We start from the raw sequence: 14,173 nt of genomic DNA on the forward strand, positions 1-14,173 counted from the left end.
TTCTCTGTCTCTTCTAGGGGAAGGTCCTTGTCATCTATCTTCCCCTGGTCTAGAAGCTTTTCAGTGCAGATACCCCAGGTCCAAAAGATGTGCTCCTCTCCTGGTTCTTCGTTCTTGGTGGCATGAAGTCCCTCAGCCTCTTTGCTGGCTTCTCTCTTTTATGTCTCTTTTTATTGACTGAAGATACATCCTAATCTTGTAGATTGAGTCCTGGCGCATTAACATAACTGCCTTTAATCCTGTCTCATTAACATCAGAGAGGTAGGATTTACAACACATAGGAAAATCACATCAGATGACAAAATGGTAGACAATCGCACAATAGTGGGAATCATGGCCTAGCCAAGTTGACACACACTTTTTGGGGGCACAATAATCATAACACATGTTAACATTTTTTAATGAAAAACAACTATATTTTCAAAATGAAAAACATTTCAGTGAGAAGAGAGTCATTGTTTTATATTTTTGCAAATCTATTTAGTGTCTGGCTAAATAGAAGACAGCTGGATTCTCACATCTGCTTCCGAATTCAATCTGTTGTGATATGTTGTTTTGGTTAAAGTATGTGAGGAAAATTTGACCTCACATAGGCAATGTTGTTGGAAAAAAGAAGATAATTTTAATAGCCTTTTCAGATTATTGTGAGTAGTCTTCTTTGCTACTACACCAAAACCCACAAGTGGTGGCTTCTTAAAATTAGTTGCGATGTAGAATCTGAAGCTATATCACTTTATTATATCAAAACCCATTAGTTTTCTTGCACTTTGAGAGGATCTTTTACCCGTGCATGATTTTGTAACATCACACACTGGTCGCTTGGGGAATATTGGTTCTACGAGTTACGTAGATCTTCTGAATGTTGACGCATTTCATTTTCATTATACGGTGTAAAAAAAGATCACATTTCTTAATATCACCACCAATTTTATGAGAGAAGTCTTTAACTGTTGGGCAGCTGCCAAGCCAATAATGGCAGATACATGTTTTACAAAATTCCAATTTTTCCTTGAATGCTCAAATTTTATCACTGGCAGCAAATACTATCAGTTGTCTTCCTCAAAATGGCAGGCTCTCTTTGCTCATTTTTGAGAAAATGTCTGCCAAATAGCCACGTATGAATCACCATAGCAACATAACCATGATGACCATCTGTCAGTCATTCTTTCAAGTAAAAGTAGTGTCCCATGAAAAAAGCAGCTAGTTCAGCTTGCAACTCAAAACAATTGCACGAAGTCTTTTCCTTGAGATAACTAACCTACTTCACCATGTAGCAGACGTACTTACGCGTGCATTCTATTTTGTCACACAGGATAGTAAAAGGATGTGAACTCAAGGCTTGATATTTAATAAAATTAGTAATATTTATTGCTTCATCAAGCACGTTCTTAAGTGAAACTTGCATTTTCTTTTAAAGAGCGTGCCTGGCAGTTTGGTGCCCCTGCCTCGGTGACTGTCAAGGCACCAGCTCTTTTACCTTCCATTGCTTTTGCACCATCAGTGCAAATGTTAACACAGTGAAACAAATAATATTATTATTTTTACTTACATTTTATTTAAAAATTTTTTAGCATTTTATTTTGAAAAAAATTTAATTGGGACTAATTATGTATGTAACAGGACATTTGATATTTCAACAATCTTCACAGGTACAGTTCAGTAACTTTATGTTCATCGTGTTCAATCACCACACTTATCTATTCCCAAATTATACCATCACCCTTAACAGAAGCTCAGGGTCCCCTAAGCATTGAATCCTTCTTTCTCCTGCCCTCCTGCCTGCCCCTGGTAACCACTAATAAGGTTTGGTCTCTGTATACTTGCTATTCTAGGTATTTTATAGAAGTAGGATCACACAATATTTGTCCTTTTTTGGCCAACTTATTTCACTCAGCATAACGTTCTGCCAGGCACTCCTTGGAAACTAACTCCATGGGGCAGTTCTACTCTGTCCTATAGGGTCACTATGAGTCAGAATTGACTTGATGGCAATGGGTTTTGTTTTGTTTAATGTTTTCAAGGTTGATCCATGTTACGGCATGTATCCACACTTCATTTCTCTTTATGGCTGAGTAATATTCCATGGACTGCCCCCCCCACCCCCGCCGAATCCTGTAGACCACACATTGAGAATGGTCACTATAGCAAAAACAATTCATCTTAAAGAGGACAAAGATGAGAAACTGTCCCAAAGTGAAATTTTTAAAAAGGGCTAGATGAAAGTGATGAGAGAAGACAGTGGGTAAGGAAAACTAATTAGGCAATCTATGAGTTACATATCTCAGAGGAAGAAACTGGAGCCTTAAGGAGCAGAAACAATAATGAAAGACATATTAGAAGAAAACTCTGCAGAGTTAAAAATCTGATTCTACCAACTGAAAGGGATCACTGAGTTTCAGAAAAAAATCAATGGCATATACAGGCAAAAGGCTTTAATTACAAGATTCAGCTTAAAAAAAAAAATGTTACCAATAGGCAAAAATTAGGCAAGTTTTTTTCACAGCAGCAAGTGAAATTTGGATTTTCTTTGCCTGGTGGTGAAAAATACGATGGCTGGCACAGTTTGGTGCCCCTGCCTTGATGAGCATTAAGGCAGTGGCCTTTATCACAACAGTAAAAAACAAAAAGAAAAAAAGTTCATATATACAGAACTTAGAGGGGGAAATGTTGTTGGTTAAGAATGCTATACTCAGCCAAGTTCTTGGACACATGTGTCTGCAACAAAAAGACATTCTGAGATATGCAACAACTCGGAAAATAAAATTATTTTTTGTACCCTTCCTAAGAAAACTATCTGAAGAGTTAGTCCAAGTAACCAAGAAGCCCAGAGTGGGAATACTACAGTAAGAGTGTGGTTGTGGGCAGTAAAACTCATTAAACATAACAGAAAGCATAAACAGCTGTTGTGTAAATCTCTTAGAGAATTTCAGCTGATTTTTATTTTCTTCTTTATGTAGGGTCGCTTCCCCCAGAGTCTACAGAGAAAGAGCCTTCCTCAAGAGCCGATACCCTGAATGCAGACTTCTAGCCTTCTGAACTGTGAGAAAATCAATTTCTGCTTTTGTAAAGCCACTCATTGCAATACTAAGGAGAAACCAGGACAGCTGATATTGCCATAGATGTTTGGGTCAGTAAATTATATCACAGCCACATCATGGAACACTATGAAGCTGCTAAGAAGGATAAGGTAAATCTGTATGTATTCATATGCAAAGGTGTCTGAGATATTTTTAAGTAAAAGCAAGAGCAAAAAAACAGGTTTCAGAGCAGTATAGGTAACACATGTGCGTGTGCTTACACGTACACACTCACACATATCTGTGTATAAATACATAGAAAAGTCCAGATGGACACATAGTGGTTTCCTTTGGTTGGATAGTGGAGACATTCATTTTTCATATTTTTGCAGTGTATGACATTTTTACAATGACTATGTATCACTTCTATAATCAGAAAGAAAATACTTCCCCAGAAATTTTGGGGGGGAAAAAATGAGAGAAGGGGCATAATAAGAGGGGAAAAGGGAAGCAAGCATGGCTATCACATAATAACTGCTTTTTTTTTTCCCTCTTTATAAATATGCAGAGCCTGTCTGCCCCCCAGCACTGCCCTTTAGGCAGTCAGCTCACCTCAAGGGAACCACTAGTTTGGCGGCTGCTCCAGCTGAGAAGACAAGGGTAGGGGGAGTGTGGGAGGACTGATTCACATGGCTAAGACTGGTATTTGGTTGTGGAAGATGTCACCAGAAACAACAAAAAACAACTCAATCAAAACATGGGCAAAGGAATTGAATAGACCTTTTTCTAAGGAGAATATTATATAAAAGGTAACGAAGCACATGAAAAGATGCTTGATGTTATTAGTCATTTAAAAAAAAAAAGGAAAAAAAAAAAAACATTGCTGTGGAGTTGATTTTGACTCATAGCAACCCTATAGGACGGAGTAGAACTGCCCCATAGGGTTTCCAAGGAGTGACTGGTGGATTCGAACTGCCTACCTTCTGGTTAGCAGCCATAGCTCTTAACCACTGTCCTATCTTAAAGCAAAAAAAAACCAAACCCATTGCCTTCGAGTTGATTCTGCCTCATAGCAACCCTATAGGATATAGTAGAACTGCCCCATAGAGTTTCCAAGGAGCACCTGGTGGATTTGAACTGGCAACCTTTTGGTTAGCAGCTGTAGCACTTAACCACTATGCCACCAGGGTTTCCTATACTACCTTAGGGAAATGCAAATCAAAAACACAACAACATACCAGTTCATCCCTACTAGAATGGCTATGATCAGAAACATGGAAAATAACAGGTACTGATGAACCCAAAAACCAAACCCTGTGCCTTTGAGTCAATTCCGACTCAGAGCGACCCCATAGGACAGTGTAGAACTGCCCCATAGAGTTTCCAAGGAGCTCCTGGCGGATTCGAACTGCCAGCCCTTTGGTCAGCAGCTGTAGCACTTAACCACTACACCAGTGGAAATACAAAATGGTACAGCCACTGTGGAAGTCAATTTGGCAGTTCCTCGGAAAGTTAAATACAGAGCTATCATGTGACCCAGCAATCCCAATCCTAGATATATACCCAAAAGAATTTAAAGCAAGAACAGATACTCATACACCAGTGTTAACTGCAGCACTATTCACGATAGCTGAAAGGTGGAAACAGCCTAAATGTCCATCAGCAGATGAATAAACGAATGTGGTATACCCACACAATGGAGTATTACTGAGCCATGAAGAGAAATGAAGTCCTGATACATACTACAACATGGACGAACCTTGAAAACGTTGTTAGTTGCCATTGAGTGGACACCGACTCATGGCAACCCCATGTGGTCAGAGTGGAACTGTGCTCCATAAGGTTTTCAAGGCTGTGATTTTCAGAAGTAGATCGCCAGGCCTGTCTTCCAAAGTACCTTTGGGAAGGTGGATTACCAACCTTTCTGCTAGGAGACAAGCACTCAACTGTTTGCGCCACCCAGGGATTCCATTAAACTGAGTGAAATAAGCCAGACACGAAAGGACAAATGTCGCATGATCCCACTTATGTGAAATAAGCAAATGTATAGATAGAGAAGAAATTTTATTAGTGGTTACAAGGGGTAGCAGGGAGGGGGAAATGGGTCTTGCTTGGGGGCACTGAGTTTCTGTTAATGGTGGTGGAATAATTTGGAAAAGGACAGTGGTTGTACAAGCAGTCCTGGTGACACAGTGCTTAAGTGCTGGGCTTCCAACTGAAAGGTCAGCAGTTCAAAGCCACCAACTGCTCCCTGGGAGGAAGGTGTGGCAGTCTGTTTCTGTAAAGACTGCAGCCTTGGAGACCCTGTGGGGCAGTTCTTCTCTGTCCTACAGGGTCACTATGAGTTGGGGTTGACTTGACGGCAAATTTTTTTTTAATGGTTGCATAACATGATGAACGTAATCTATCTCACTGAATTACAGAGAAAAATGTTGAATTGGCAAATAATTTTGTTACGTATATTTTTATCACAATAAAACAAAAGAAAGAAAGAAAGAAAAAAAGATGTCACCAGGGTCGTCACCCCTCATTCCACACATCTGGTTTAGGCCTAAACAAGCAAACAACAAGTGGCATTTCTAACCATCGGCCACACATCATCTCACCCCACAAATCAGCAAGCCCAACAGGCCTGCAATAAGAACACCTGAAGTGGCAGGCCCACTTCTACAAGCTCTGGCTGGCATTTACATTGAGGGCCCGGGGATTGATTGCCGGTGCTAATGCCACCTATAAATAACAAACGGCCCTGTGAGCCTCCTCCAGCAACTTTTTCCCCTGGGAAGATGTCCTGATTTTCTGGCGGGTGTTAATCTTTGGGGAGGGCGCTGGTAGCCAGCACAGGGGAAGCAGCAGAGGGGAGGAGCAGAGGCCTAGTAGTAGAGGGTAGTGATTTGCAGGGGTGCCCCCAAGGCCCCAGATGGGGGCTGGAAGTCCCAGCAGGCTGTGCTCTGCAAGGTAGGGCGCTGAGATGGACCCAGCCCTCCCCAGGTTGCATTTCTCATCTCCCAAGGAACATAGCCAACCTAGCTAGTGCATTTCTTCAGCTGTCACTTGGGCCACTAACATATTCTGGGAGGGCCAGAAAAGAATGAAACCAAATTTAGAATCGCAGAGAGGTAGGGGAAAAAAATCTCAACAGTAGGTTGTAGGTCTAAATACTCACAAAATGTCCAGTGTACTTTGTTCGGCTTGTGCGTTTTGAAAGAGGTTGTCCCCTCCAGCTCTTGATGCTGGCTCGAATCCCAGATAAAGGAGGAACTGAGGAAAAAACTAGCATTTATGGAGCACCTTCTGTTTACCCCAGAGTAAGGACACCACATTTTTTCACCTTCACAATAGGGTGAGGGTAGGTACTATTCTCAGAGGCTCCGAAAGGTGCAGTCACCTGCCCACAGGAGGGGCAGCCACGCTCCAGCGACCTTGCTGAGCTCCCGTTTCTCTCCTGTAAAATGGAAACGCACCCTCTACTCTGCAGAGGAGGAGCCCTGGTGGCGCCATGGTTAAAGCTGCCGGCTGTTAACCGAAAGGTCGGCGGGTAGAACCCACTAGCAGCTCCGCGGGAGAAAGCAGTAGCAGTCTACTTTCCTAAGAGTTATAATCTTGGAAACCCTGTAGAGCAGTTCTACCCTCTCCTATAGAGTTGCTATGAGTCGAGTTGACTGGACAGCAACAGGTTTATAGGGTTGCTAGGAGCCCTGGTGGTGCAGTGGTTAAGAGCTCGGCTGCAAACCCCAAGGTCGGCAGTTCGAATCTACCAGCCACTACTTGGAAACCCTTATGGGGCAGTTCTACTCTGTCCTATAGGGTTGCTATGAGTGAAATCCACTCTGTGGCAGTGGGTTTTTACTTTGTGGAGGCTTGAAGTAGGTGACCTGTGTGGTGCTCCTAGCTCCTGGCCTAGCACTCAGGACAATAAGGACAATAAGGACAATAAGGACCGCAAGCTATTCCTGAGGCTGCCAGAGGGGGCGAGGGCAGGAATGTGCGGCAGGCTCTTGACTGGCGCTCAGGACCCCAGGCGCTTTGCGATTCTAGCCTGAAAAGGGGAAGAAGAGGGACAGAGGAGGCAGAGTGAGGCTTGGGCTCAGTCAGGGTCTGTCCATGCTGTGTGCGACTGCCGGTTACGTTAGCAGCTGACCCTTTCTAAGCTTCAGCTGCTCAACTGTAAATCAGGGATAACAGGAAGGGGCTATCTGGGCTGGGGTTGCTGGAGGGTTGTGAGGGTCGAGTAAGATCTTAGGTCTTCTAGCTGTCCCCAGCTCTGGAGCTCCCCCTACTTTCTAACTTCCGGCTTCTCCCCGTGCTGTTCACCTTTGCGGGAGGCTAGGAAAAGTCATTCCAGAAAAGTTAAAAATAAGATGAGGGGAGCTCCTCTAGACATCTCTTTTTAAGCACTCTACTTGGTTCTCTGGGGTTTTGGGATGCTGTAAATGGTTAACCTGCCCAGGCTACTAGCTGAAAAGTTGGCAGCTCGAGTTCACTCAGAGGTGCCTCAGAAGAAGAAAGGCTTGGCAGTCTACTTCCAAAAAACCAGTTATTGAAAACCCTCTGGAGCACAGTTCTATGCCAACGCACACGAGGTCACCATGAATCGGAGTTGCTTGGGTGGCAACTAGTTTACTTGGTTCTGAAGTGAAGGAGCTGAAACTTTCCTGTGACTGTTAAAAAAAGCCCCACATTGTATTTCCTCTAGGGGATTGTGACCCTAACGTCTGAGCATCCACAGAACCCACTGGAAGGGGAAGTGGGCCACATTTCACTGAAGTAGAGATGCTCTTAGAAGACCAAGGGTCTTAGAGTTCTAACAATTGTTTTCTGTGAGAAATTGTCTCCCGAAGTTGACACACACCCACCCACCCCTGAGGGTCAGCAGGAATTGGTGGAAAACAGCTCAGAGGAAGTACAGCTGTTCCCTCTGAGGAGCACACGTGGGGGAAGCCAGGCCTAGGAAGAGGGGGTGTTCCCGGGGCTTCGACACACAGCATTCCTTTTGCTTGAGGCATGGAGCCCAAGGAGCTGGAGAGTCCTCTTGGGAATATGACCTAACCAAAGGCGGGAAGAGCCTCCTCACAAAAACAGCCCGGTGTGCACACATCCTTCTCTGAAGGAAACCCCTTCCCATCCTGTGTTCAAGAACGCCCGTCTCTGCTGAGGCTCAACCGCCACTCTGTCTCCAACCAGATAAATATCCCAAAGACAGTCATCTGATAGGATGTGTTTATATTTACATGGTACATTTTTAAAGCAATGGCTACATTGGTCATACATATTAGAAACCATAAAAAAAAGTTAAGAACTAAAATGTACATCATACACTTGTATATATATATTTTTACACAGAGGTAAAAAGGCTTATTATAAAAAAATCAATACAACAGGGTTTTTAGTATACAGGTAAAGAATGAATTATGCTTCAGGCACTTTAATTTGTTAATGTGAGCAAATAGCTTGGGGCGGGGGGGGAGTAGGGGGAAGCTTCCAAACAGAAAATCTTTTGGTTAATGTTTTGTTACCACAGATACAAAAATAAAATCTGAATAATTTCTCTCAAATGATTGACGTCAGTATGGCAAAGCTGACTGGGAAAATACTACACACTGTTCAGCTGCAGTGCGGCGATTAGAGAGACTTATTTACATAAATGTCCCCATGTCTGTCCTTGTGCCCTTAACCGCTGCCTTCACAAATCAAAAAGTATACCAGAGTAAGATTCACTAGCATAACTCCCAAGAGGGGTGGAAAAGGACAAGGGATAAAGGAAGACAGGAACAACTAAATAAAGATGACAAACAATAAGCAGCCGGATGTGTATTCTTCTTGAAATAAATAGGGGCATTTGAACTGAGATCTAACAAAACATATATTAGTGTTGTGCTTTGTAGAGAGGAGACCTTAGAGAAAGACCCAGAGGAAACACCTCAAGGGGGAGAGTTGGTCTCTCAACAACTTTTGGAGGCTGGCTGAAGGTTTTCTAGATGTTCTCCAGGCATGGAAGAGGTTCTCTTTTGTTCCATCCATCGAGATTGACAGCTCTCTGCTCGTTTTCTAAACTGGAAGGCCCAAACCAGTAACTCCAACAAATGAAAACATCTACCAACTAACTCATAAGCATGCTGGGTTATTTACACCGATGAGCTGACTAAAGAATTGTGATGGGCTTTCAGATGAGCTGAAAACATTCCCATGAAGATAGGCATGGCTAGCACTTTCCTAACACGATTGGCAGACTGGAAAAAAGTCCCTTTCCTTAAAGACTGATGTCCTGTGTACAATAAAGGAGGGGTGGGGAAGGGGTGAGAGGGAGGGCAGGCTATACCCTCAGCTGGCAATAAATTGCCGCAGAAAGATCATGGTGGGAAGAAGAGCCAGCATCAGCAAGCCTGCCCCCCCGCCGCCCCGTGGTCTCCAGAAGGTTGATTGTACTATGCTAGGTACAGGTAACCACTCTTCATTTCTCGTTTTCCTTTGCTAAGAAGATTTGGCTTTTCCTGGCAATATATTAGAAAAATACTCTTTTCCAGCTAATTAGAAGCCTCCTACATGGCAAGACGGCAGGTACAACCAGTCTGCTGACCTAACCACCCGTGCACCCGAGGTGGCACGTCTGGGTTTATTGTTGCAGGAGAAAGACACTTAGGCATTGGGAGGATTTCTTTTATTTTTTATATATGGCCTTGTTTTTTCCCAAGTATAAATGAAGAATTTGGTGACACGAAATTGAGCCCCAGACAAAAACTCACAAACAAAATGCAACTCACCACTCTTCAAATTTAGGACATTTGAAATTCCCCCATTAATAGTATAAAATAGCCACTGGGGGGAGGGAGGGTTCCTATAGTTCTATTCACCACAATCTTAGTGTTTCTCAACTGGAACTGGTTTGTGGCGCACTGTTTGTGTTTGAGTAGACTATCTGGTTTGCAACACCATAAGCAAGATTTACTTCATTAGTGTTTTATTCGAATATTGCTAAATTTTTAGAAGTGGTGGCGACACAATTTTAAAAAGTTCTATTTTTAACTAGGGAGGCTCATAAAATGCGCTGGTGGTGCAGTGGTTAAGCGCTTGGTTGCTAACCCAAAGGTTGGCGGTTCAAACTCACCAGCGACTCCACAGGAGAAAAACCTGGTGATCTCCTCCCGTAAAGATGGTAGCCTAGGAAACCCTATGGGGCAGTTCTACTTTGCCCTATAGGGTCGCTACGAGTCATAATTGACTCTGTGGCAACGGATTTGGTTTTTTTTTTTAGGGAGGTTCTAGAAACCTAGATCCCTTTCTAGCCCTGGTCCAAGAGGATGTGATGCAGTTGAAGGGTTTTTCCTGATTCTTGCAAGTTAATCTGAAGGTAAGGCTCGATTCTCAGTCATTTTACAGGTTAATGCTTTGCATCAGTGACTAATTTCAACAGTGTTTTGGCGGGGGTGGACAGGAGATGACGAGCTGAAGATAGACACTGCAGCTTAGGTGGGAAATTTGGCTTTAGAACAAGTGATATTGTTTTGTGGTACCAGTTTGTTAACCAGCTCACCTCCCAGCCATAATAACTAACGGCAGGTTAAAACACTCGCGGTAGCGTTTCATCATTCTGACATCATGTTTCCGCAGGAACCCACACTTGCTAGGAACAGGCAAGCTGAACCAAGAGAAAAGAGAGTCTCGCAATGCTCTTTGAAAAATCAACTACAAAACCCACCAAAAATCAGCAGTTCGGACAGCAGACTCCTTTGAACTGGAAGAGGTGGGAAGGAAAAACAGGAAATAAACACATGGATAAGACATTTAGCTTGATTACAGATTGTTAATAATACATGAAAGTCTATGCCTAAGGTTCCTTTCCATAGAACACTGTGTGTGCTTGTGTGCATGGGTGTGTGGCTGATGCAGTGACGATGGCTGGGGTTGAGTGGAGAGTCCACCCGGCAGGTTCCCCAGGCTGGAATGGTGCCTCGGAACCAGGAAGCTGGGAGGCCTCTGGCTCTCCTTGCTCCTTTGAGTAGAAGGCAGCAGGGGAGACCGGGAGAGTATGGAAAAGACAAGTTCTCCTGTGACTGTGGGTGGAGGCCGGGGAGGAAGGAAACTGAGTCACACGGCCGCTTTGTGCTTCCCGCCACAGCACCTGCACAGCACTCCGCAGTGGTAGCAGGCCCGCAGGGGCAAGTAACAGCACATACAGGGGGCCAAGAAAGACAAGGCAATAAGAGCCATCCACCGGAGGCAAAACTTCTCGTCGCTTGTATCGCACGAGCAAGGGTCTGTATAGTCTCCCTCGGGGTCCGACATACAGTGATAGAGCATGCTGTCTGCACACCACATACAGCTCACCCGGCGGATGCAAGTTCTCACGGGGTCGGGTGCGTCCTGACAGTGGCCCCTCCGGTTCTCCTCATGGTTGAACATGTCCCTGCAGTACACACACCGGGAGCGCTCCCCGTCCTCCTTCCGCCGTCGAGACTTGCCCCGGGAGGGCTGTGTCTTGATCACACTGCCCCCGCGGCCCTTGGGGTCCTCACCGAGGCCATAGTCTGAGGAGTCCACATAGGGGTAGTTGTAGTCATGCTTGGGCACATCGCCCTTGGCGAAGCGCACGTAGGAGTCTGCGTCCTCCGAGGGGTCGAGGTACTTGCCCCTAACTGGGGCGTGCCGATAATCCTCGTAGCCGGTCATCCAGATCTTCTCCCTGGGGTTGATGCGTACGATCTCCTCATCGTCGTCCGGGAAGCTCACCTGGCGGTAGGGCCTTGGCATCGGCTGCCCCAGGAAAAAGGAGACAGTATGTTACAGCAGTGACCAAAACATACCCTTACTGCCCATTCTCCAAGGACGTGCCTTTCACCTTTACCAAGGCAACTCTTTCTTTTTTCTTCAGTAACATTTCATTGTGTTTCGGTGTAAGTTTGCACAGCAAATGAGGTTTCCCTTCAACAATTTTTTTTTACAAATTGTTCTGTGCCATAGGTTATAATTTTTACAATGTGTCAGCATCCTCATTATTTGCATTCTGTTTGTTCTGTTTCCACTGATCTAGCTTCCCTGCCCCCTCCTTAACTTCTCATCTTTGCTTTCAGATAAAGGTTGACCATTTGGTCTCATGTAGTGTAACTGTTTTAAGGGGCACATTACTCATGGGTGATACTGTTTACCTGGCTGAAAGGTGACCTGCAGAAATAGCGTCAATTCCAAGTTCAAAGGGTATCTTAGGATCGTCTCAGGGGTTTCTCTCGTCTCTATTGGTCCAGTAGTTCTGGCCTTTTTAGGAATTAAGAGTTTTATTCTACATTCCTCTCTCATTCTATCCTGGATTTTCTTTCATGTCCCTCGACCAAGGCATTTCTTGAAGAAAGTGACCCATTCTAGGATTACTGAACGATCTCATAGGTCAAAGATGTATTTCAAATTGTTAGTCTCAATCCACACTGCATCAAAGAATCAACTTAACAAGTTGAGACCAGCACTTTCCCTGTTGTGTTGAAGTAGAGCACATACAGAGAAAAGCACGGGCGTATGGCTTGCTGAATTTTCACAAGCTGAATACAACCAGGTCGAGAAGGAGAACATGAACAGCTGATTCATTCTGCCTGTTTTTATACCTCCTATGTTCTGTTTTGTAAGATTGGCTTTTTTTTTTTTAAATGAAATAGAATACTGGAGTGCACTGTATACGATAAGGATAATAGAATACTAGAGTGCACTGTATACGATAAGGATAACTACTGTTTCATGAAACTTGTCATCATCTGTGTGTATGTATATACTATGTGAGTACTGGGTCACGATATAAAATGCATTTCTCACTGTGGGTCATGTTTGAAAAAGCAACAGGGGATCCTAGGAAACGTAAGGCCCACAAGTCCCTTGGAATCTGGCTGGGAAGATGGGATGCATGGACATGAAAAGGATAAGCGTGCAAGCTCCGGAGGCGAACTGCCTGGGTTCAAATCCTGCTAGGATCTCAGACAGTAGGTGGCCGATCTGGAATTGGAGCCCAGGCAGGCCAGACCCAAGGCCACACACCCTAGCCTTCAAACCCAAACTGCCTTTTCCCTTAAGGTGAAAGACTCTTCACTACAGTTACGCCAACCACAGTTTACCACAGTGCCTTGCCCAGAGCAGCAGGTACTGAATAAATATGTATTGAATAAATGTGTGTAAGCCTGACCTGCACAGGGCATCTCAGTTGTGCAATGAGTTAGATCTCCCGCTTTGGAGTCCTTTGGGCCTAAAGGTTTTTTTTTAGGGGTGAGTAGTATGGCTCTGAAGCGAACCCACTGGGGTCAAATCCCCACTACAGAATTTACTAGCAAGTTGCTAAGACTCAGTTTCTCTGTCTACAAAACTGTATATGACTGTTGTGAGGATGAAAAAAAATAATCTAGGTCAGGTATTGGAGTCCTTGGGTGGCGTAAACAATGAAGCGCTCAACTAGTATTAGAAAGGCTAGTGGTTCAAACCCACCCCGAGGTGCCTCAGAAGACAGGCCTGGTGATCTGCCTCTGGAAGGTCACAGCCTTGAAAACCCTATGGAGCAGTTATACTCGGCACACATGGGGTCGCCATGAGTTGGAACTGACTTGATGGTAACTAACAGCAACAGTAACAACCGGCCGAGTGTTGGCATACAGCCTGGCACAAGGAAGTGTTTGATACCTGTTGCCATTACAGTCACAACAATGTTGTTATAAAATTTATCACATAATGGTGACTACACTAGATTTACCTGCCGCTTCCTGACAGTCTGTGAACTCCTTGAGGGCAGGGGCCATGTCTGACCTACTTTTTGCCCTAATTCTCACTCAGATTCTTGACATCAGAGTTTCCTGGACTTTGGAAAAATAAAAATCCAGTGGGCTTTCAAAACAAACCATGGGAACTGACACAGGCTTTGCTAATATTTTTCTTTGCAAAGCAAGGAGAGTCAAAGAAGGAATTCCCATCTACTGCTGCCATAATGTGATGTTAACAAAGAATATTTTAATACCAGACATTACAAAGCACACAATGAAATAATTTTTATAAAGATAGCTGAATAAATCTACCTTACGTTAAAAAAAAAAAAAAAAAAAAAAAAAAACTCACTGCCCTGAGCTTCCTTGCACTTATTTCAAAGCAGACTGGCAGGCACAACCCCCTGCCCAGGCCCTGGTCCGTGCCCGTTG

The 14,173-nt window shown here is 44.1% G+C and overlaps 1 protein-coding gene across 3 annotated transcripts in view; it reads right to left on the reverse strand.

Annotated features, from left to right (window-relative positions):
• Positions 1–340: 340 nt before the first annotated feature.
• Positions 341–14,173, reverse strand: part of SPRED2 (sprouty related EVH1 domain containing 2) — a 135,421-nt gene continuing 121,588 nt past the window's right edge. For all 3 annotated transcript variants that reach the window (XM_010593617.3, XM_023552703.2, XM_023552702.2), the window contains exon 6: positions 341–11,768. In XM_010593617.3, coding sequence (XP_010591919.1) covers positions 11,103–11,768 — 666 coding nt within the window. In that variant the 3' untranslated portion in view covers positions 341–11,102. The remainder of the gene's footprint in view (positions 11,769–14,173) is intronic.

The sequence above is a fragment of the Loxodonta africana genome, chromosome 15 (assembly GCF_030014295.1).
Source record: "Loxodonta africana isolate mLoxAfr1 chromosome 15, mLoxAfr1.hap2, whole genome shotgun sequence".
In the NCBI taxonomy this organism is placed as follows: domain Eukaryota; kingdom Metazoa; phylum Chordata; class Mammalia; order Proboscidea; family Elephantidae; genus Loxodonta; species Loxodonta africana.